General features: G+C 39.7%; 1 protein-coding gene across 4 annotated transcripts in view; it reads right to left on the bottom strand.

Annotated features, from left to right (window-relative positions):
• The window catches only part of TRPM6 (transient receptor potential cation channel subfamily M member 6), a 166,352-nt gene that overhangs the window by 9,647 nt on the left and 132,148 nt on the right, over positions 1-24,557 (bottom strand). For all 4 annotated transcript variants that reach the window (XM_042243344.1, XM_060409361.1, XM_060409360.1 and 1 more), the window contains 11 exons: positions 21,996-23,128; positions 21,740-21,852; positions 19,651-19,774; positions 16,810-16,901; positions 14,680-14,738; positions 13,135-13,160; positions 11,590-11,640; positions 10,054-10,119; positions 7,988-8,274; positions 7,515-7,597; positions 6,583-6,788 (listed from right to left, as the gene is read on the bottom strand). In XM_042243344.1, coding sequence (XP_042099278.1) covers positions 6,583-6,788; positions 7,515-7,597; positions 7,988-8,274; positions 10,054-10,119; positions 11,590-11,640; positions 13,135-13,160; positions 14,680-14,738; positions 16,810-16,901; positions 19,651-19,774; positions 21,740-21,852; positions 21,996-23,128 — 2,240 coding nt within the window. The remainder of the gene's footprint in view (positions 1-6,582; positions 6,789-7,514; positions 7,598-7,987; positions 8,275-10,053; positions 10,120-11,589; positions 11,641-13,134; positions 13,161-14,679; positions 14,739-16,809; positions 16,902-19,650; positions 19,775-21,739; positions 21,853-21,995; positions 23,129-24,557) is intronic.

Here is a 24,557-nt window from a genome sequence, read left to right as displayed (position 1 = left end):
GTTTGAAAACTTTAGTTAATGCACTATCTCCTGCAACCCCCTCTATTACGCTATAATAAACCTCTAGGCTACAAATGAGTGCATTTTGATGTGTTCACAGTTACTCATAATGGCATCCATCATTCATTTATCACTCGTATACACTAGACAGTCTAATTTTATTTTTTCTAACTCTTGGCAATCATGAAAGAAAAGTAATAGTATGCTCATAGCCTTATTTTACCAATGAGTACACTGATGTTCAAAGATAAGATATTAAGCAATTTGTCAAAGGTTGCATAGACCACAAGAGGTCTAACAGGATTCAAGCTGAGCCAAAGCCTGTGTCCCTCCCCCTAGTCCATGGTCTCTTTAGATGGAGTCCATCAGTGCTCAGCAAGGGGCAAGGTACTGTGTGGTTCTGCAGATACCCACCTGTGGTCCATCACAGACACACAACAAATGCTATTTTTACAACGTTTACAAACAGAAGAATACAAACAGCCTACATTCTTGATCTGGGTGCTGGTTACACACACGTGTTCAGTTGTGGAAATTCTTTGAGATGAACACTTACGCTGTGTTCACTTTCTTGAATGTATGTGATCCTTCAGTAAATTTTACTTCTTTAAAAAATGGCACCAAAGCATAAAAAGACAATGTAAGTGTAATTTAAAACAAACATTTATCAAAACAGGTATCAACATCAAAGTGAATCTCTGTTATTAAATGCAAGTGGTGGTGAGACTGACTTCCAGTGGGAGCATTTTCACAAGTGAGCCAGTCAGACGGGTTGAGTGCACCACGTGGGCATAAGCCAGCAATTTCTGAGACCATACTCTAATCAGCACTGGTTCTCTTGGCTTGGAGGAGACCAATCTCTTGGGAAATCTACTTAAAATCACATAAAATGTAAAACATTATTATGTGTTTCTATTTGGTTTAAAAAACATGTTTCTAACAACTATTTTAAAAAAGAAAGGTTTTTATCATGTTCTATACTTTACCATGTTCTATACCATATGCTGACAGCTTTCACAGGAAAATGTAATCTTTATAATTTATAGACCATTCCCCTGAGAAACTGACATCCTTAGGAAAATAACCTGTTCTAAGTGTGTGGGGGGGTGAAGGTTGGGGTTCCAACTTTTTTTGTATCATAATACTCTGTCAGCCTGATGAAGTTAAGGGAACCCCTTCTCAGAATAATGTTTTAAAATGCATAATTTGAATATGTAAGATTATAAAGGAAACCACGATATTGAAATACAGTGATTAAAATATTTTTAAAATAGTTTTGCAATACATGTGCTTCTTTATCAGCACATTAGCTAACAGGATCAAGCACAAACCTAGTAACACTACAACATTCAAGTAATAAAAATACAATCTGTATTTTAAGAAAAATATTTGTATTTGCCATGTTAACATCTGTAACTGCTATTGCAAACAGTCATGGGTACTGCTAATCCCACTGTGGTTTGTTGTCTCCATTATAATTGAAGGAAATGATAACTTTCAGCTATAGGTTAGTGTAAAGGTATAACTTTAATTTGTTTTTTCATCAAAGTTCACAGACCCTCAGACTTCTACCCAGGGACCCTTTAAGAACCCCTAGCTTAGAATCTCTCTGGGCACTGATTCTGAATAGAAAAGGGAAAATAAGTCTGAAACATAGGCTCACGCGGAAGTATGCAAATATGCTTTCCTTTTTAAAGAAAAAGTCATAGGAAGAACATGGGCTCTTTATAGTTTTCTCATTACAGATATAAGAAGAAATAGCATAGCAGGACCCTAACTATATAACAAACATGCAGTAAATAAAAAAAAACTTTGTTTAACTATTTTAGTAAATAACCAGCACTATGCAGTAAACAAACAAACAGACATCCCATGTATGACCCACAGAGACTGAAGGCCACAAATCCTTCACACGTTTAAGCTCAGACCTGATTTTATGCCTACAGCTTCCAGCAAGGATGAAAGCTTTAGGCTGATGTCTGAGTAAATTGTAAATTTAAGCTGGAGATAGGCACAGTAATGAAAGAATTGGGGAAAGGGGGACTACATAGGGGGGAAAAAAGTCTATCAAAATCATACCAGCTTCCATTTATTTTCAGTCTTGAAGCCTGTTAAATAGGAAGAAGTCAAAGGGTCAGGGTCTCACTCACATCCTCATCACCCTCTAGCTGTATAATCTGGATACATTTTTTAATCTCTCTGTGTCTCAGTTGTATCATCTGAAAGTGTGAATAATCATGGGCCTTATCCTGTAGGTTACTGAGAAGATTACATGAACCAGCATACACTAACTGCTTAGCAAAACAGAAGAAGGGGAAACATGTCGATTGCTCTTTTTATTGTCTTTGTTCTATTAAGGGACTTCCCTGGTGGCTCAACGGTAGAGAATCTGCCGGCCAATGCAGGAGATACAGGAAGACCCTCTGGAGGAGGAAATGGCTACCCACTCCAGTATTCTCGCCTGGGAAATCCCACGGACCGAGGAGCCTGGCGGGCTACAGTCCATGGGGTCGCAAAAGGAGTCAGACACAACTGAGCAACTAAACAACAATTCTATCAAAAGCTCTTGTTAATAAAGTTCTATTTTCTTACCACTGGTAAAACCAGGCTCTAATGATCTCACTTTCCTGAGGTACCGTTTCCTAATGAACAGAACCTCCTCTAAGACTGAGGGTGAAGAGCATCCATAAACCTCTACATCCCTAAAACCCAATCGGACAGCTCAAAGCTTAACTACTAAACACATCTATTGAGACCCATGAACGGCAGAAGGGGGACTGCAGTGAGTGAAAAACAGAAAGCAGTTCAGAGAACCAATTATGCTGTGCCACCACGCCCACTCCGCCTCTCCCAGCTACCCAGGAGGCACTTGATAGGCAAACCTTAACACAGGTGCCTATCCTACCCACACACACTGTGTGTGCATGTGAGTCGATCAGTCATGTCCACCTCTTTGGGACCCCATGGACTGCAGCCTGCCAAGCTCCTATGTCCATGGGATTCTCCGGTCAAGAATACTAGAGAGGGTTGCCATTCCCTTCTCCAGGGGATCTTCCCAACCCAGGGATCAAACCCAGGTCTCCTGCATGGCAGGCAGATTCTTTACTATCTGAGCTATCAGGGAAGCCCACCCACACACCTAGATATCTGGAAAATGTGAAAGAAATAAAACATTTTAACATCTAAAAATTCCAGTGGTATCTCTTTACTGGCATTAACAGAGTATATGCCCATGTACAGGCAACACATAGCACACCCTTATGAGAAACTCAGAGACTTACATTCTGATCCCAACCGCTTTGGGATACATCAGTGAACTTCCATGTCTATGGAAAGAAGTTATTGCCCTTGTAGCAGCAGAATGTACCATGATGATGCTGCGGTTAAGGCTGACTTATACTGAAAATTGCTTTGTTGAATAAAAAATTAATAGCCCCCAAAGTTCTTTGCGTCAAGCCTTAAAAAAAAAATATGCCACAGACCACTTTAATTTTAAATACAATTGTTTTTCATTCCTATTGCTGGAAATAAAATATTGGATTTCATGTGTAATAATGATGATTCAGGCTCTCACATGTAGGGTTTTTAAAGAGAATGAGACTGGAATACTACAGTATCATTACAAGTGATCAGAAATTAGTCAAGCCTCCATAGATAAACCTATGGCCATTTCATGTTGATGTTTGGCAGAAACCAACACTATATTGTACAGCAATTATCCTTCAATTAAAAAAAAAAGTTTAATTATAACAAAAAGAAGAAAAAAAAAGAAATTGGTCAAGCCTCTCCCTAAATTCAGCTTCCTGGCCTGATGTGGCAGCTGCTGAGTTATGACTGGCACTCTCTGGGATAAAATAAAGAGAAGAAAAGAAGAAACTGAAAGAATAAATGGGCAGAGTATTTCTCATTCCTTCTTTCCCTCAAAGCAAGAGGGAGCCACAACAAGCTGATCAGGGCTTCATTCTACAAAGGCAGAAGCTGGGATGTCCTTTAAGTTACCACCAGGACTACACAGTTAAGAGGAGACTGCCCACAACTGAAGAGTAACTGCCATGTTAACAAGCCACACAGAGATTAACCCTGAGAACAACTGCATTTACTGTGTCGGGAACTTGCCTCATTTCAGCCCCTGAACAACCCTGTGAATTAAGTGCATGACACGATTTATCCCAATTACAAACGAAGAAGTGGAACTCAAAGTGGTTGCCCTCTCGTCACGCAGCTAATTCATGGTGGAGCCAGGAGTCGGCCCCAGCACCATGACTTCAGAACTTCTCCTAACTGCGGCTGACTACTGGCCTTTCAGTCTCCACTCCCTGCCACCCAGACAATGCACATTGTCTCTCCAAAGACTAGAAATACTACACAATTAAATATAAAACATAACTGAACTGAAAACTTGTTATCATATTTAAAGACTACATTCTGTTCTCCCATTTTTCCTTTCCAACCTGGTTTGAGTTAAATATATTAATGCACATAAGCCTTTAGCCAAGTACTTGACACAAAATAACTAGGAAATGTTAGCTAGTAGCAGCAGTATTATAACTGCTTATAATTACTATTATAGGATTCACATTCTTCCATAAATTCAGGGCTAAACAATTGGCAAAACACTCCAATAAGTATCTCAATTTCTTCATGCTCATTCTATGATGTCCATTCTTCCCTTCTTTGAAGGTCAGTGTTTTGACATAGTTTATTTGGAGTGGCCTATTTCTGCAGTTCACATAATTGCCCAGCGAAAAAATAAAGTTAATTCCTTTTTTCCCCCAAGACTATCAACGCAGTATTTGTTCTGTTTAATGTCACTTTGGATTACTAAGAGACATAAAAATCCCCAAACATAAACATCATTAAACAAAAACCTATTCAAGTGGAATACAAAACACACTGAAGAGTCATCATTAATTCCTTAAAGTTTTTCTTTGGTTGTTTTTTGGTTTGTTTTTTACTTTTTAAACATCTCCACCCAAACCTCAAAGCACAGACATTCAAGTACAGATGAAAACAATCAACCTTTCCCCAACATGAGCTACAAAAGCAGATGCCTAGGGCATCAGTGTGCTGGGTTTACATGGATCATGTACTTGCTGGCTTAAAACTGAATCATCTTGACTGTTTTAACTTTGTTTATATTGCTTCTTAAAATATTGTGTTTGAGGGTTAGAAATATAACTCAACCTTGTGAGCAGCACAGATATGAAAGGACAGAAGGACTTATGTGTCATTTGAACTTATGTGTCACACACAGACACATCCTTGAGCACACGGCACAAATTTCAATCAAAATGGGTTTGCAGTCTTAGCGGACATTGCTCACAATGCCTGCTCATCTCACGAGGATTGCCTGCTCATCTCATCTGTCTCCAGCCTTCAAGCCTGGTTTTGGCATAGAATCCCAGGTCTGGAGAAATGGAAAAGTCAGAGAGGACAAGGAAGAGACCAGATTTTTTTTAAAAAATAAATAAATAAAAGGAATCAGAACATGGTAATATTCTTATGGATCTGAAACTTACAAAGAAATAAAAGACAGACAGTTACAAAGAAAGAGCATGGATGATCAAACCAGCTTAAGCCTGCATCCTGGCTCCCTCTTAGGTAACTGTGCAACCTTGGGCAAGTTATTTAAACTTTCAGGACATAAATTCCCCATAATATCTACCTCGAGGTGCTGCTTCTGGGATTAAATGAGATAACTTCTATGAAAGTTCCTGGGCTAAATCCCTTATTTGAAACCAAAGCCCCAGTCAGTGAGCCCAGGGACTAAACTTTGACCTTAATACATATCTCCTTCTGTCCCTTCAAGGAAAGCCTGCTAGAGATACTTTGTTTCGTGCTGCAGGATTATAAGTCACATGTGAGGTGTTGCTAGTAGAGAGATGCACTGATCAAAGCCTTCCATTAAATAACAGTGCACTGTGTTGCCTGTCCCAGACCAAGTCTGTACTTTGCTGTATCAAGGTACATAGCAAAGAGAGCAAGCTAAATTATAAACTGCTGAAGTACTGAGCCCGAAATCATGAAAAGTGACCAGAATTGTAACTTTTCTATACATATTAATGCATGCCTAAGTATTACTGTGAACTTAAGTCCAAAGAAAAGCCATAAAACTAGAAATCTGGTACAAAAATCATGCTCCCCTTTAGATTATCATTTTAGATAACTTTAAGTTCTAGGCTGATAATCATCTGCCTATATCATCTGCTACTGGTCATCACTGTACAATGTCTCTGACATAAATGGCCCTAACATGTTTCAAAGCTAGACAGAGCAACTCCATACATGACCTACCCTGGTTCTCACATGATCTCTCAGGATACCTGCCTGATTCTACCCACTTAGGACAGTTCCACAAACAGTAAATAAATTCAGAAAACAGATACCATCTTCTGTTTTCAAATTAAAAAAAAAAAAGTACGTACTGCCAAGGAATGTCTCCACTGGAAGATCTTAACTGTGACTTTAAGAAAGAGCTAGGGGCAAATGTAGGTGACAATGACAAGGAGAAAGCAATCCTTGGTCCATGTTTCCTGAACTTTGCCTCATGCTTGTTCTATCAAATCCTCAGCTATCAATCACCTTGCAAATCTAAAACCAGCAGCTCTCCCCGAGTATACTCATAGGTCCAGTGAGAGAAAGCCAACATCAGCTCCTCCAAGGTGTTGTTGGGGGCAATTTCATCACCGTTGTTGTTATTGTACTTCCGGAACTCCCCCGTCATATACTTCTCAATGGTCAACCACTGCTGGGCTGAATGGCAGTAAATTAAGAAAACTTCCAGGAACCTATGAGGAGGGAAAAGAGGTCACTGTTTTCGCACCAGGCAGCAAAGGCAGGAGTTATATTACTGAACAGAGAATAACAGAGATGTCCTAGCTTGACTGAGTAGCCCCTGCCTTTCTACCGAAAAAAATGTGATGCAAAGATTTGGAGCTTTCCCCACGCTCACCCACCTCCCTGCTCTTCGAGGAACTCTTTATGAGTACTGGATTCAACTTTCCTTGCCTTGCTCTATGAAGTTCCTTGTAAATGGAACAATAAAACTTTACTGTAAGTCCTCAGCACTGAACTATGATCTGTGTTGCTAAGTGATTCCAAGTGCATGGAAACACTCAGGTGAAAGTAATAAGAGTTCATTCCTTTAAAGTTCCTAATTTTTATAAGATAATTAGGAGAGGAAACTATGCTTACAATATAAGTGTTTTCCTGCCATAATGTTTCTGGATATTAGTAACAACACCCAAGATCTGCCTGCTTTCATAATCGAGAGTCATGGCCTCTGCTTGATCTGCTCTTTTCCCCTCACGTAAATTCAGTGATTTAAACCAAACATCCCTGGGATGTCTACTTCTCTTTTTACTGTCTCTAAGAATGATCTAAAGAAGAAAACAAAATTAAGCTCATGGGGAACTTCCCCATGAGTCTGGTATTTCTTGGGACCAACAGGGGTACTATGAAATAGACAAAAATCCCTACTTAAGATGAAGGGCCAGGTGCCAATATTTCCTCACCTTGGAGTGTAAGGAATGGTTTGTGGTTTTACTTGGTTGAAGGTATAGATCAGTTTTTGAGCAGCTCTTTGTTGTTGAATTTCCTGCAAAATAAGGAGCATTGACAAAAATATTGGTTTACTACCACATGCCTGCTAATGAATGATCACAGAATTACTAGAGGCCTCCCAGGTGTGATTTTTAGCCTTACTCAGCTTCCATCACTACCCACTCCAAAAGTAAAAGCTAAAAATAATAAAATACCATCACCTCCAAATACTGGAGTGGATAGCTTTTTCCCTTCTCCAGAGGATATTCCCAACCCAGGAATTGAAGCAGGGTTTTCTGCATTGCGGGCAGATTCTTTACCAACTGAGCTATCAGGGAAGCCCCAATTTCAAGATCTCTTGGGTTGAAGTAATGGCCTTCAACCAGGACAGAGCCAGATTCCCTTTCTTCAACCTGTCCATCTGGGCTCTGGGTCTCTGACTCACCCTAAGGCAAAGATGAAGCACAGTACTCTCCTGGAAGATTTCATGCCATGTCTGCACAACCTCAGGAAGAAAGGACTTCACAATGAAAACCTGCCCTGGCTTGAGGATGTCATCCTCAGACCAGGTGCTAATGACTCTCATGGCTTTGCGAAGGCCACCATCCATCTCCTCTTGGGACAACACCTGGATCATAGCAGATCTCCCCCGCTGGGACCAAGAAGACATGCTTTTATCCAGATTCAAGGGGGAACTCTCCTCCAGCCTGTAGACTGTTACTTCTTCTCCTGCTGCAAGGAGAAATGCAGGGGAGGGGTTCAATGAGACTCATGTCTGTGACATGAGTGGCCTCCTAAATATCAACTCAGAAGAATCGATTCAGTTTCCCAAAGGATCAGAGGGGAATGGGAATTGCATCTGTTCAGGGTCAGGTATAGACAGCTGGCTGTATCGGAGTCCAGTAAAGAGGGAGAGGAAAAATGAACAAGGTGTTAGATGTCACTTAAGAATTAAGTTGTTCTTATTATAGATTATAGCTAGATGAAAATAAAATCAGATTATCAAGGCTGTGCTTCTTTTGTTAAAGGCAAGTACTCTTAAAGAGACAGTTTAAACCCCGTGTTTATTATCATCCCCCTTAGGAGCTGTTTTAGACTGGTTTTTTTTTTTTTTTTCCCCAACTGTCCCTTCCCTGACATTTTAATACCAAAGATATACTGTATATCTGTTTATAAACTCTGAGTGTGTGTGTATCTGTGCTTTACACACGAAAATAAAAATATGTTTTTGGTCCCTTGGGGGTGATATTACCCCACTGAGACGGGTTAAAGTTAGAAGCAAAGTCATACCCCAGAACCTTTCCCTCCTTTCTTTGTGCCTTTGGACAAGTTATGTAAAGCCTCACTTTGCTCATCAGTAAAATGGAAGTGTTATTGAAAGAGTCACTTTGTTAGGTGGTTATAAAAATTAACTATGGTAATGCGGCTAATGTGAAGCAGACTCACAGTTACAAACCCAATCCCACTTTAAAGATTTTACGCCCACATGTTCTCTAACTGCTCTGCAGCTTCCACTTGTAGGCTGTTGAACAGGGAGCCATTCTTATGGGGCCTAGACTCCACCTAATATAGTGTGCAATGCTTCCTGACAGAGGTAACATACTACATAAAACTTCTGTCCGGCCTGTGTTCTCCTTATACCTCAGTTTCAAATGGCTTTTCTTATAAAACACTGTACTGGTTTACAAAGAAAAGAATCTATTTGCTCACTCCTGCATTTAATTGCTTACCAAAGAACATGTCTAGGTAATGCTTAGTAACATCCTTTTGAATATTTATTCTTGGTGCCCAGATAAATGGCATTGGAGATCTCTTTAGAGTTCTAAATACCTAGAGGATTTAGAACAAAGCTACTGAGTTGTACAACCAGTTGTGGAGACAAGTGGAAGGAGGCATTTGCGTCAACGATCAGAAGCCACCTGATCTGTCCTTATGGGAAGGATGTGAGAAAATCAAGATCAAAGACAGTGCAGGGACCCTTGTTATGTTGTCAACTGGCAGGACAGAGAAATGCCGGTAGCCTTGGCTAACATGAGTTTGTTTTTCTTTACTACTCCAGCCTTTAAAAATCACGTTTGCTCTCTGAGCTAAGAGCAATTAGTTTACATGAAACAAAACAAACAAAAAGCAATATACCAAGCATTTCTCTTCAGATGTCTGTTAGCTTCTTCTGTATTGACATTTAATGCTTTCTCCTCTGTTTATTAGGTATGACTGGTTGGTTCTTTTCTATTCTACTTTTTCCAGCCTTAAATCAGTGAATGCCAGGTGCAACAGTATTGCTTTTTCCCTCAACTGCTGCTCATTATAGTCCTGTCCCCATAGTATATTAGGTTTTGAGCCTAGATACCAGCCAGTTAATAAGAGTTTCTATTTTAGGAAATTAATATTGCTAAACTGTGACCATGGGTAAAAGAATATCTGCAACTAAAATTATGCAAAATGTTCGATTCACTCAGATGTTTTGCCTTTGCCCTGGTACAACCTCAAGAAGGTAGAAATGGCACTCACCAAACAGTTGGATTGGTGTAAATGGTATGGTCTGAGAAAGCCTCATTAAATTGTTCCTTTCAATGGCTGCAAACAAAAGCAGATTTACTATTTTAAGTACGCATCAGTGGGCTGAATTTATAGAAAGACTCCCCCCATCAATATACTCATATAATGCTACAATATTTTACTTTGAAGACCCTTTGTTTGTTCCTTTATCATACACAGTATCTATAATACAGTATTTAAAATAAACTATGCCTTAAGCAGGAAGGGTATCCCAGTTTTAGTAACAGATTACATAAGATTATCTAGTAAGTCCTGAGCTAGGGTTGTCACCTACACCCTCCTGAACAGCAAATACCACACTAATCCATACCTATGTGGAACTTGCTTTTAAAGAGCATTTTAATCTGTGGTCTTCATTCTTTGGTTTCTCTTTTCCAGATCAAATCTAGTGCACAGTGGGCTGTGGGGACATCTACTGTTGATTTTTCAGAGTTCATTTTCTTTTCCCAGAGAGAGCTGAAGACTAATTTTAATTAGAAGCAAGTGATCTGAATTTTCCTGTTAAGAGTTGTATCCTAACAGATCAGAATCAATGTCAGTTACAGTGTTCCTCACCAGACTTTCTTCAGCTGACAGCTGGAGTCAAAATAACAGATTACTGCTGAGCTGAAACACCCACTTATGAGAGCCTGGAATGTGGAGTCTAAAATCCACTGAAACACTATTCACTACAGAGGAAAATTCAGGATAAGGTAGCCTAATACCAAACCCTGAACACATGACCTTGATATAATAATAATGGTAATTATCACACCAATACACTTGTACTCTTGTACCCAGCTTTAAGAGTGTATAAAAAGTTCACTTGTGTAGTATCTAATCCAAAGCTGAGAGCAATGATACCCAAAAGACCACCCAATGGCATGAGTCCAGTTGGTTGTTACGTTACTTTGCATTTCAAAGGGTTTCCTTTATTCTCAACTAGCCCTTTGGCAGATTGCTCCTCAGGAAGGGCAAGTACAATTATTCCCACTTTGAAAGAAAGACTACTGAATCACTGTGAAGCGATGTTGCTTAAGAGAGTCAAGACCCTTGATGTCTTGTTTAATAACATCCCTTAAGGTGTCTTTGTTGAACATCCCCTGTGGGGCTGGCATTCATTCAGTGGTTATGTTCACTGAGGGCCCAATAAGGGTACAAAACCCCTCCTTAGAGAACCAGCCCCAGGCCTGTCTCCTCCCCAGTCCAAAACACAAAGATCTCTGGTTTTGATCTTGTAAGGAATTTTCAGATCTCAAGGTCATCTTTCGCTTTTACAATTCGGAACTTACCAATACAAACTTTTTTTTTTTTTTTTAATCCACAACTTCTTAAATCCTAACAACTTGTTTTCCCAAGTTAAGAAACCTGAATATGCTCTCATCAGAGTAAACAACTTTTTAAGTTGGAGCCATATCAACACCACAAATTCATTAATGCTTTTGTTTCCAAATGCAGTCTCACAGATATTTAGTTCCATTGATATGTCCACGTGTACATGCATCCTACCTGAATAATGATGGTGAGGCTCTTGAGGGCTTTTTAAGGAGTCTGAGATTTCTGAAATTACAGAGAAGATTGACATTTTAATTACTAGGCTGAAGATAAATACATACTTATGAATATATTGCCTTCAAAGTTATTATTGAACAGGTTAATCAGAATGACTTCTCGGTTTTCGAAAAAGATTGCCTAATATCCTTTAACCACATTATCGTGCATGGTATCCTGACAGCTTCCAATCATCAATGCAATATCTCCAAATATATTTATATAGGGAATTGAAGAAAGACAGGTAATATTAGCCTCAAAGATATATTTCCTCTGAACAAATTACACCTCTGGGTTGCAGAAGGCACGTAGCTGCCCATCACATTTCACGACATCCCAGAAGCACAATTCTCTGAGCTCCCTGCCAAGATGCAGTGCCCACATAAAGACGTTATTAATATCAAGTTATTAGCAGACTACTTCACTGACTTAAAAATGACAACAAAATGATGAAAACATATTAAGAGGTACATATCCGAAACAAAGGAGGTGGAAGGGAAGGTGACAGCAAGGGATTTGTGTGGTTACAGAAGGACTCTGTGCTGGGAATACCTCTTGCAAGTTCAACTTCTATCTGCTCAAGTCCTAAATTACAAGGCTCAAGAGAAATCCTTTCCAACAGTTTTGCCGTTTCATAAAGTCAGAATTAAAGTGGAGAACTTTGGTCTCGTGGTGGTAACTACTTTATACTTTGTAGAATAAGCAGCGTAATGAGCCCAGTTTCACAGATGTCTCTGGCTTTTTGCTGCTGCATAAGCAAAGGAATAAAACTCCCTCCCTTTGGGGGTGCTGGGTAAAAGGTAAGATCATCAGAAAAGACTGTTCCTTTCTGGAATAACACTGTTTCAGTTAATTTGGAGGTAAGGAACGGGAGTGGCAGTCTGAAAGCCAGGTAAACTCAAGAAAAGGATTATTTTTTTATTTTGTACATGACAAATTTTTTGTAGGTGGAGAAGGAATCAACTGCAAAGGATGTACTGAAAACACAAGAAATTGAGATGGAACCAGACCACAGAAGAGGAAGGTTTCTGATCTGTATCAAGGGGTCAAGAAGACAGAAAGGGGTAACATCTGAAAGTGGCTATAGAGAGTGGTTTTGGTGAGGGAGGTGTCTCACCGAAGCAGGCTTGGTCCTACTTAGCCACTTGGGGCACAGAGTCCCACTGAAGCCAAAGGAAAGATCTACATACAATCTCATGAGTTCTTACTGGGCAATGTGTTAAAACATCACAGTAAGAGTTGTCAAGCAGTCTAAATGAGCTCAGTGACTATACTCTTACTCACTGGAAAATCATGGTTGAAAACTGGTTACTCCAAAAAATTTTAAACCAGATATCATTCCTGACTTATCTGGGGAAAGACATTCAAAAACTTTCTACTTTTCTACCGAATTTGCTACTCTGTATAGTAGACAAAAACCACAAACAGGATTTCAAGAACTAAAAATCTCAGCAGGAGCATAAACCTCACCAATAATAATATGAAAAAAATATAAAAACTTACTGTTAACTCCATTTGAAGTTCTCAATCTGTTTGAAAAATTAAAGTTGTTTAGATAATGCTTAAATTTTTCACTGATCAAAGATAGAAAAAGTGCACGAAATAGTAAATAATACAGAGACTATAAGCATATATGTATACACATGTGTATATATCACTGTAAAGGAAGCCTATCAGTTACATCTGGCCCCTACTTTTAGAGAAACAGTTTACAGCCCTACAATTATTTTCATAGAAAAACTAGCACCAGATATGCATGTAAGTCGTTTACTGTGTATGCCCTAAGCTAACTGAAAAGCAGTTGTTGGTTTTTGTTTTTAATTAGCTGTGTGATCACACAACATATATAAGATTTAACTGTATTTGTATTCTTCTGGATCAATTAAACAAAAAGGTTCCTGAACTATGCAAAGTAGATGCCTACAAATGAGTCTATGAATGTCTCTGGACAAGCCTACAAATCAGTTTCATTAGCCCACGTGATCCCTAAATGTTCAAGGCTGAAATTAGCTCTCTTTAAATGGTTACGTGCCCTGCTCAAGTGCACAAGTGGCCATGGGCAAGTCAAAATAAGTGCATTCAAAGAATATCTCCAGAACGTAAGGTCCTTGGGGAAGAAAGTACAATTACAATTATTGTTTAATTTCATGCTGCAATAACCCACCACTCTGCATGAGCACAAACTACTGAACCTTTGGGAGAAGAAAGACATGTGCACATTAATTCTAGAGGCAGGCTTGCACAGAGAGACCTTGATGGGAGCTTCAGAGAAAAGGCCATCTCAAACACAGCTGACTGCCAGCTGACCATCATATTCCACCTGCCTGACATCAATGACCCCTTTGTAGAGTACAGATGCTTTTGAATTCTGCTCCTTTAGCTATAAGAATAGTCAATTTGATGATATAACTGGAAAGGTCCATAAAACACTACAAACAGAATAATCTGCCTGGTTGGTGTTCAAATATTCTCTGAATAATAAAAATCCAGGAGTCTCAAGTGTACAAAAATGTGAGTTCTCTATCTGCTCTCTCTAGCCCTGTCCTCCTATCTCACACCTTCTCAAATTGTTACTGCTTTGATGAACACTTAGGATGTTAGGGAGAAACCAGAAAGATCCATCTTAGAAACATTTGGGGGGAAAAAAAAACTAAGGGAAAGAACTATCTAGTCTTCACTCTAAGTCTTTTTTTCAGTCAAGACAGATTTATTCCTAATTTTTAATGCAAATTTCACATCAGAAAAGATATGATACTTATTATTTCATGTGTGCTTTTTTGACACTAAAAAACACAAAGTGGTTAATTTGCTGCAATAGCACATGTTTCATTATATTCTTAAAAGGCATTAAGGTGAGATTTTGTTGCCAAAACCAGGAAAACTAGGAGAATAAATAATCGTCATTCTTGCTAACAAAAGAAAAATATTGTTGTTGGACACACTTCTCTTTTTCTCCTTTTCTGACCCAATTAAACCTTGGTTCCCAGTCCAGTTTAAAAAAGAACAGAAGCCAAAGATGCTTAAAGACAGACATTCAGAAATACTCACTGAGACTTCCTATTGACTGTGGTGCTCCTGGAATCCCACAAAGAGCTTTTGGTAAGATCCTGAGCAGAGGGGAAAGATCATTACATGCTCACCCAGCTTTCTCCCACCTCAAGCTTCCAACAACACATTTGCAAAACACACTCCTTGGAGGATATGGTTGTTTTCTTTTCCCTTCCTCTAGTTCAATATTTCTTTTACTAAGTATCAAAACGCAAGCTGGAAAGATGAATAATGTTAGCACAATATATGAGTAACTCACTGCGGTGACCAGCTTTAACAGAAAGTATTTTATGGGGACATCAAAGAGAAACTGTAACATATAATGGATTTTACAAAACTGAGAGTGAACATATAACATCTGTTTTGAACTATGGTGTTGGAAAAGACTCTTGAGAGTCCCTTGGACTGTTAGGAGATCCAACCAGTCCATTCTGAAGAAGATCAGCCCTGGGATTTCTTTGGAAGGAATGATGCTAAAGCTGAAACTCCAGTACTTTGGCCACCTCATGCAAAGAGTTGACTCATTGGAAAAGACTCTGATGCTGGGAGGGATTGGGGGCAGGAGGAGAAGGGGACGAGAGAGGATGAGATGGCTGCATGGCATCACGGACTCGATGGACATGAGTCTGAGTGAACTCCGGGAGATGGTGATGAACAGGGAGGCCTGGCGTACTGTGATTCATGGGGTCGCAAAGAGTCAGACACGACTGAGCGACTGAACTGAACTGAACTGAAGGATGTGAAAGAAGGCATGAACGTCAAAGTTGACAGGAAACATTGATCATTATATTGTTATACTCAATCATCAGATCATTGTTTCAGTTAATGATTATTCAGAAAGTTACCCTGGAGATATCTCATTCTGTTTCTATTTAGATTCAAATTATTTCTTAAAATCTAGTATACTCCCAGCACTGTGTGTGCGTGCATGCTCAGCTGCTCAGTCATGTCAGACTCTTTACCACCCCATGGACTGTAGCCCGCCAGGTTCCTCTGTCCATGGAATTCTCCAGTCAAGAATACTGGAATGGGTAGTCATTCCCTTCTCCTGGGAATCTTGCCAACCTAGGAATCGAACCCTGCATTGCAGGTGGATTCTTTACCATCTGAGCCACCAGGGAAGCCACTCCAAGCATTACTCTGGGCATTTGCACTAGTGTTATTTTTGTTATCCACTATTAAACTGGTAAGGATGGCATTAACCCCATTTTAGAGATGCAGCTAATGAAGCTCATAAGGTTAATTGATATGTATAACTTTGAAACCTAGGAAGTGGAAGAGCCAGGATTTGATAGGGCAGACAGGTGCCCTAACTACCTTCAAGGAGTATTCTGTTTCACAGATTACATTCCTATAAGAACATCTGAGGTTGTTAGTATATTTTTATATAGGCAATTTGTATACACTTTCCAAGGTCATAGAGGTAATATTCAAACAAAGATCAAAATTATATTGGGGGGGCGGTTAGGTGGTGGCTAGTCTAACTAATCATGCTTCCCCCATGGTGGCATGCAATAAAACAAGCACATATTTGCAGACAGAAAGAAAAACAGACTGAAAAATCAGTATTGAAGAAACACTGAAGGTCCTTTACTCTGAAATGTACAAATCCCCTCCAACACATCTACAAAGAAGTTGGCTTAGCCAACTAACCACACTAAGTGAGACATTACCTATTATAAGATAAACCATTCCATCTCTGGAAAGCTGCAGAAGGTAAAAATTCCTTCTCAAATCAGGCTGAAACCTGTCTCCCAATAATTTGTATATGTTGTTGTTTTTTTTTTTTTTTTTAAATTCAAATTTTCTTTTTTTTTAAGTCTTATCTCTGTTCATTTATCATTTTTTTATTATTATTTTTTTTTTTAATTTTAAAATCTTTAATTCTTACATGTTTTTTTAGCTCTACCTCTGAAAAGTGTATTAGAGGTATTTTTCTTCCATATGGCAACTTTTATATATTTGAAAACAGTGTCAAAAATTCCTAAACTTTTTCTCATTCATGCTAAAATGCTCAGGATAAGTTATTGGATGGATAAATAGCAAAAAAGAGAACAACAAAGAAAGAATAAAGTGGGAGGAGAGGGGGTGAAAACTGAGCTTTTAAAATGTCAAATAAAATGCTTTCACCTCTTGAGACTGCCTTCCATAATCACTGACTTGTATAGGATGTCGTTCAGCTTCTTTAGTTTTCATTTTCTGATATATGTAAGATTCTAGACCTTGTTAAAAGGAAGGAAAAAATTAGAGAATACATGAAAATGTGTTATATGTGAATCACAGTTACAAATAAAAGATCTCAACACTGTATGTTAAGTCACTTCAGTTGTGTCCGACTCTGTGAGACCCCATAGACAGCAGCCCACCAGGCTCCCCCGTCCCTGGGATTCTCCAGGCGAGAACACTGGAGTGGGTTGCCATTTCCTTCTCCAATGCATGAAAATGAAAAATGAAAGTGAAGTTACTCAGTTGTGTCCGACTGTTAGCGACCCCACGGACTGCAGCCCACCAGGCTCCTCCATCCATGCGATTTTCCAGGCAAGAGTACTGGAGTGGGGTGCCATTGCCTTCTCTGCTCAACACTGTGCATTTACCTAAACTGAAATATACTTTTCTCTTTTAGACAAGTTTTACCAAGATTCTTTTGTCCTTTTTACTCAAGTGGTTAAAAGCTATTTACCCCATTTCTATTCTTCCATAGTTACCCTTATTTTTATAACAATTAATACTACTCTATCAAAGAATTATCCATACCCTATCTTCCTATAAAATACCTTTAGTAATTTTCACTTTCCTCTGAACCTTGTCATCCATGCTTTATTCAAACTACATGAATTTTGAGATCCAAATTGTTAGTAATTCTTCCTTAACAGCAGAATCAAGCATTACTGTAGGCTATTTAAAAAAGAAGACAAAATCAAACTAAGAAAAAAGAAAGAAAAGAATCCCAGCAAATAGTTTTAATTTTTAGCCTTTTCTTTAAAAAACTTAACAAGGACCATTATTGTTAATATTTTTTATACCTGGTATTTATAAAGTTACTGGCATATAGTAGGCAATCAATAATAATTTAATAAATATTTGGTTGGATTAGTTCTGAGAAAAATACTTATTAAAAGTCCCTGGCTAAAAGTTGTTGTTATTTTTTCCTAATATTTGGTGCTGGAAAAAATATATACAGGAAATACAAAAAAAGCTGCTGAAAAAAATCAAAAAATTGTATATGTGATACTTTTTATAACATCATAAAATTATGATAAATGATAGCTCAGTACTACAATTAAAATAAAATACCTCTATGAAAATCTAAAACTATGCTTTTCCTTCTATAATTAATTTCCTCAAAACTTTACCTTTTGTGTTTAGAAGGAGCTATCTAACAGGGTACCCTCAAATTTTTTTTTAAATTCTTTTTCAATTCTTAACTCAGACAAGCTTTTAAAAAAACAAAGTTCTCAACCCAGAATGTGGATCAAGACACTAGGCCTCCTGCAGTCTTCAGATTAGCCAAATACCTGGATTTAGCCTAATTCTCTAGGTCTTCTCTTTCTTCCTGATCATCAGATTTAAATGAGATTCTTTGCCAGAACCCTCCTGCCACTCCCATCTTTCTCAGTTTGAATTTTTTTGAAATAAGAGAAGATGGTCAAAAGGTACAAACTCCAGCTATAAGATAAATAAACACATGGGGAGGTACTATACAGCATGGTGGTTATAGTTTAACAATACTATATAGTGGCTAAGATAACAGATCTTAAAAGTTCTCATCACAAGAAAAAATAACTGTTAACTATAGGTGGTGATGGACGTTAATTTATTGTGCTACTAGTTTTGCAGCACAGACATACATCTAATCATTATGTTGTATGTCTAAAACTAATACATGTACCTTAAGTTTAGTACTTCAAATAATTTTAAATATTTATGACTTGCTAACCACATAGTCCCTTCTGTTTAAAAATTAGTAAGGGTCTCATCATCAAATGTAAGACGTTCAATGTTCAGTTCGTTGCTACCTATTCTCTTCATAATATGTCCTCAATGTATCTGTCCAGGCTTATTTCACAGTCTACGCTGAGCTCACAGTCTTCATTCCTAGCTCACCGATCTGTCTTCTATCCTCTACAAACATCATTACTATTAAGTTTAAGGGAATCTTGCCGATGGAATAAACACTATATGGGAGCAGTTGTAAATAACCAACTACTGCTGAGTTCTGTGTAAGGGCCCATATCAGCGTCACCTGAACTTTAAAGAATATATAACACTGGACAACTCACCCCGTAAGTCAGACTAAATGAATACTCCTTGATGCAGATTCAACCGCTCTGAATAGGAGACTATCTACATTTTAATTAATTTTAATTTTTCTTTTCTGAATTCTGACAATTATCCCATTAAGCAAATGCAAACTGCATCTCTTTCATAAAAACTAAAAGTAGAAAACAGCTATTTTTCTAAGAAAGTGTGGCCCCTTCTCATTCTCTCACCTCCACTTGAGAGAACAGCAGGGACCCCCGCTGCTCTAAAGACCATAGCCTGAGGAAACCACCAGGGTTTGGGTAATTCAATACAGTATACTAACACATATATATGGAATTTAGAAAGATGGTAATGATAACCCTGTATGCGAGACAGCAAAAGAGACACAGATGTGTAGAATGGACTTTTGGACTCTGTGGGAGAGGGAGAGGTGGGATGATTTTCGAGAATGGCACTGAAACATGTATACTATCATGTAAGAAACAAATCACCAGTCTATGTTCGATACAGGATACAGGATGCTTGGGGCTGGTGCACGGGGATGATCCAGAGAGATGATATGGGGTGGGAGGTGAGGGTTCAGGATTGGGAACTCATGTACACCCGTGGCTGATTCATGTCAATGTATGGTAAAACCAATACAGTATTGTAAAGCAAAATAAAGTAATAATAAAAATTTTAAAAAAAAGAATGCAGACTGTCACATACTTATCTGATTAAATTTGGACACTGGAATCCAGTTCTTGCTGCCCTTCTGTGCTCCTGAGATCTTATTATCTCCAGGCTCTGGGTTCAATTGGTCACTTTGAGAGCAGGTGTTGACTGTTATGACCTGGAAAGAAAGATACTTGTTGGAACAGAATGACATTAATCTGAATAGATTCCAAATCACAGTAATCACTGACATGAGTTTGAGTAAACTCTGGGAGATGGTGAAGGACAGTGAAATCTGTTGTGCTGTCCATCCTAAAGTCCATCCCAGTCCATGCTAAAGGAGATCAGTCCTGGGTGTTCATTGGAAGGACTGATGTTGAAGCTGAAACTCCAATACTTTGACCACCTGATGCGAAGAGCTGACTCATTGGAAAAGACCCTGATGCTGGGAAAGATTGAGGGCAGGAGGAGAAGGGGACAACAGAGGATGAGATGGTTGGATGGCATCATCGACTCGATGGACATGGGTTTGGGTGGACTCTGGGAGTTGGTGATGGACAGGGAGGCCTGGAGTGCTGCAGTTCATGGGATCACAATGAGTCAGACACAACTGAGCAACTGAACTGAGAACTGAGTGAGGTCTGGTGTGCTGCAGTCCATGGGGTTGCAAAGAGTTGGATACAACTGAGCAACAGAACAACAACCGCATGTTGAAGAACAGTGGTTGTTAATATTGGCTGCACATTAAAATCACCTGGGAAGTGTTAAACTTCCATCACTCGTGCTGGCAGGACACAAGCATCCATGTGACTTTCCTATTTGCAGTCATGACTGAGAACGAGGGTGGGCAGCAGGGTTTCTCAAACTTGAGTGCGTATCAGAATCACCCAGGACTATGTTAAACCCACAGATTGCTGGGTCCCACCCTCAGCATCTGTGTGTGATTCAGTAGGTCTGTGCATGTGTGGTAAGTCCCTTCAGTCGTTTATGACTCTCTGTGACCCCATGGACTGTAGCCCGCCAGGCCCCACTATCTATGGGATTTTCTAAGCAAGAACACTGGAGTTGCCATGCCCTCCTCCAGGGGATCTGTCCAACGCAGGGATCCTACCTGCGTCTCTTATGTTTCCTGCAACTGGGAGGTGGGTTCTTTACCATTAGCGCCACCTGGGAAGCCCTTAGTAGGTCTGAGGAGAGGGCAAATTTGAATCTATTAAGTTTTCAGGTAATGCTGATGGGAGACCACAGTTTAAGAACCACTGGTATAAAGCAAAACAACAAAAACATAAGGGTCTGAAAGAACTGGTTAGAATTCTATCCCTGTCACTCAGAAACTACATGAACTGGGCCAGTCACTTCATGTCTATGAGCTCCATTCCCTTCATCGTTAAAATAACAGGGAGCTAACAATAATGGCTGCCTCGCGTGCTTCCCAGGGGCAGAGAAGAAACGAGATAAACTGACAAACTACAAGATAACAAAAAGCAAGTTATTAGTACTTGAGCTCAGTTAATACTTCTTATTTTAACTCTGGCCATTTTAGAACACAATTCTAAACTCATATTTTATGGGATCCCAGCAACTCTGCATGTTCCCTGAAGGAAGCCATTCTTTATGGACGTTAAGTCTCCTCCAAAAGGTGATTTTGCACTAGTCACTATGGAAAGGCACATGAAACCACTGTGAGATACCACTGTACACTCACTGACATGCTAAAATCAAAAAGACTGAGCCTACTAAGGACTGGCAAGGACGTGGACCACTGGAACTCTCATAAACCACTACCCATAAACTGGTGGCAATGTAAGTTTCTTCTAAAATTAAGCAAATACTTACCATATGACTTTACTATTCTACTCCTAGTTACCAGAGAGAAATGAAAACACATGTCCACACAAAGACTCGTACACAAATGTTCTTAACAGCTTAAGTGGAATAGCCAAAAACTGAAAATAACACAAAAGTCCTTCAACCTATGAGTTGATAAATGAATTGTTGCAAATCAGCTCTGCTGACTCTTAAGATTTACATCTCCATTCCTTCTAGGACAGTGTTATTTTGTGTACTTGGCACTTTAGAATAAAGAGAAATCAAGCTAAGATAGGATACTACCTCAGTGGCCAAAAACATACAAGGCACTTACTGGCACCTGTAGTCCTTGCGTTTTCTTCTTCTTCTTCGACAGTTTCCTATCCTTGGTTAGCATTTTTGTTTTGATCCATTTTGACTGTCCTATTTCTGAGAATTTTGATAGATCTGTAAGGGAAATGATTTACATGAGACAATAAGGACAGTATGTGGAACCATTTTGTTGCACAGGTAAGACTGAGAGAATGGGGAGAATGAGAATGGGAGCAACGTGAGAATTGAATCCTGGTTTTGAAATGTTTACTTCTTACTTTTAATCTTAGGGATCTTCAACTTCTCCTCCTTGTGTAATCTCGAGCTCTGATTCCCAGTGAAGGGCTTGTCTTTCCGAAGCAGACTGATTCGAAAGGATGTGTTTGGCTGGAGCCGTGGAAGTGCTTCTGAGCAATTGCTCTGGGCCAGTCTTGCCGAGTTATCAGACAGGGATCTGCCCCGGATCTGCCTCTGGCCGTGTTCACTCTGTCTGGAGTCATGGTTACAAGAGGAGGCCACGCTGATTTGACAGTGTTTCTTGGTGCTAAACACACCAGTTTCATCACCTTCTGAAAATGCCCAGTTCACATATCCACCTCCAGGTTGCATGCTCATGACTTGGGAAGGGAGGGAGGTCACTCTCGTGGGTCCAGGTGTGCAAATCAAAGTGGGGAGCACTTGATCCCCCTCGTCTGGTCTGGCTGGTATCTGAGCAAGTGACTCACACTGCTCCTTGGTTTCCACCATGGGGCCCTGGGCTGAGACACGCGGGGTCTGCCACATCAGATGAACAGGGACCTCAGTCTGGCTGACATGTTCAGTTGTCAGCCCATCTGTACCTGCTTTCACAGATGGTCTGGACAGAGGCAAGTCAGTTTTTGCAGGATAAGAAACTTGTTCTAGATAAGAAGGGACCAGGAGATATTGGCCATACTTTGGGTGTGCTTGTCTGTTCAGCATCACCCCAGAAGCAACTACATGATTTTGTGTTTCTTGTTCTCCTTGCTCATCTCTTACATTTGAAGCCTCTTGATGTGTAATCTCAAGCAAGGGCCCTTTCTGCCCTCGTGGAGGATACCAGCCTCTGGCCAGGCTCCGCAGCAAAGAAGGGGGCATGCTATAACACTGATACTTCTTCTTCTCAGAGAGTGGCATGCTGCCCAGAACCTCTGCACAGATGACATTGCTCCAGCTGTGGGGAAGTTTTCTGCGAGCAGAATGCTTTCTGTTGGCCAGGAGAGCCTCATCTTCTTGTAAGGTGTCAACAGCAGAAAGGACTTTTAAGGTATCCACTGTCAGGGCAGAGAGATCCTGCAGGTGTCCCACCTGGCTGTCCAACGACAATAAGGAGTCCTTTATGAAAGACACCTTTTCATTCATTTCTTTCAGCTGGAAGTACATCTCGGTAACCCTAAGGGTAAAGGGAGGGAGAAAACCAATAAATGCAGTAAGCTGATGGGAACTGGCCTTCCTCTCTCCCTGCTCTGTTTCCATGTCTAGGTGGCTGCCCAGCCTACGCGGCTTCCCTATGTTGGGTCTGTCTTCTGCCTTCTTCTCTATCCAGTAGGTACTCATCCCAGGTGCTCTCACCCACTCCTGTAATTCCCACTATCACCAGAAAAAGGAAAATTAAAAATTGCATTTCTGGCCCTTATTTCTCTCCAGTATTTCAGAACCACATTTCCAGCTAGTTATCCTTCCAATCATCTCATCAATCAGCCTATTTGTACTCATTAATGTATTCATTAACTTACATGACAAACATTTAAAATATCTCCTATTGTCAAGCACTGTGCTATTTTGGTAGACAAGGGAAATCCTGAGGATGAAACCGGAAGGATAGGAATAGAGTCAATAATAAAAATCATAATTAGAAAAAGTTTATAGATCTTTTAAAATAAAATTCCATGTCTACAGTATAAATAAGCATCCCAGGTTTCAAACAAAGCCCATTTTAAGAAACCTACAATCAGAGGAAGCCTGAGGCAATTCTTAAGTGATTTTGAATACTTGAACCCCAAATTATGATATTGAACCAGTGGTTCAAGTAAAAGCAGCATCAGACACCATCAGTTATGCAAGTACAAAAGTACATTGCAAGCAGAGTCAAATTAAATTTAACAATTGATTTCATTCAGAGAATTAGAAAGAATAAAGAAAATATATCTATATCTCTCTCTGTTATATGGGTATAGGTTTTGTTTTGTGTACCCCCCAAAATAAGATAAGTTGAAATCCTAACCCCCAGTATTCCTAGAACGTGACTTTATTTGAAAGGAGGGCCTTTACAGAGGTAATCAAGTTAAAATACGGTCATTAAAGTATACCATAAACCTGTATAATTCTTATAAAAAGGGGAAATTTGGACATAGAGGGAGGAAAATGTGAGACAACTACCTTCTGCCTGGAGTGGTGCATCTGCAAACTAAGGAACACCAAGGGCTGTCCGCAAGCAAGAGAAGCTAGAAGGGGTGAGGAAGGACTCTCCCCTGGAGTCACGCTTAGAGAAAGCATGGACCTGCAAACGGCGTAATTTTGGACTTCTAGCCTCCAGAACTGTGAGAGGACAAATTTCTATTGTTGTGAGACACCCAAATTTTTGGTACTTTGTTAGGTGTGCGTGCATGCGTGATAAGTCACTTCAGTTGTGTCTCACTCTCTACGACCCTATGGACTGTAGCCTGCCAGGCTCCTCTATCCATGAGATTCTCCAGTCAAGAACACTGACATGCGTTGTCATGCCCTCCTCCAGGACATCTTCCCAACCCAGGGATTGAACCCAGGTCACTTATGTCTCCTGCATTGGCAGGCAGGTTCTTTACCACTAGTACCACCTGGGA

This window comes from Ovis aries, chromosome 2 (genome assembly GCF_016772045.2).
Source record: "Ovis aries strain OAR_USU_Benz2616 breed Rambouillet chromosome 2, ARS-UI_Ramb_v3.0, whole genome shotgun sequence".
Lineage (NCBI taxonomy): Eukaryota > Metazoa > Chordata > Mammalia > Artiodactyla > Bovidae > Ovis > Ovis aries.
The sequence above is the reverse complement of the archived record's forward strand: the minus strand, read 5'-3'. Positions and strand labels throughout refer to the sequence as shown.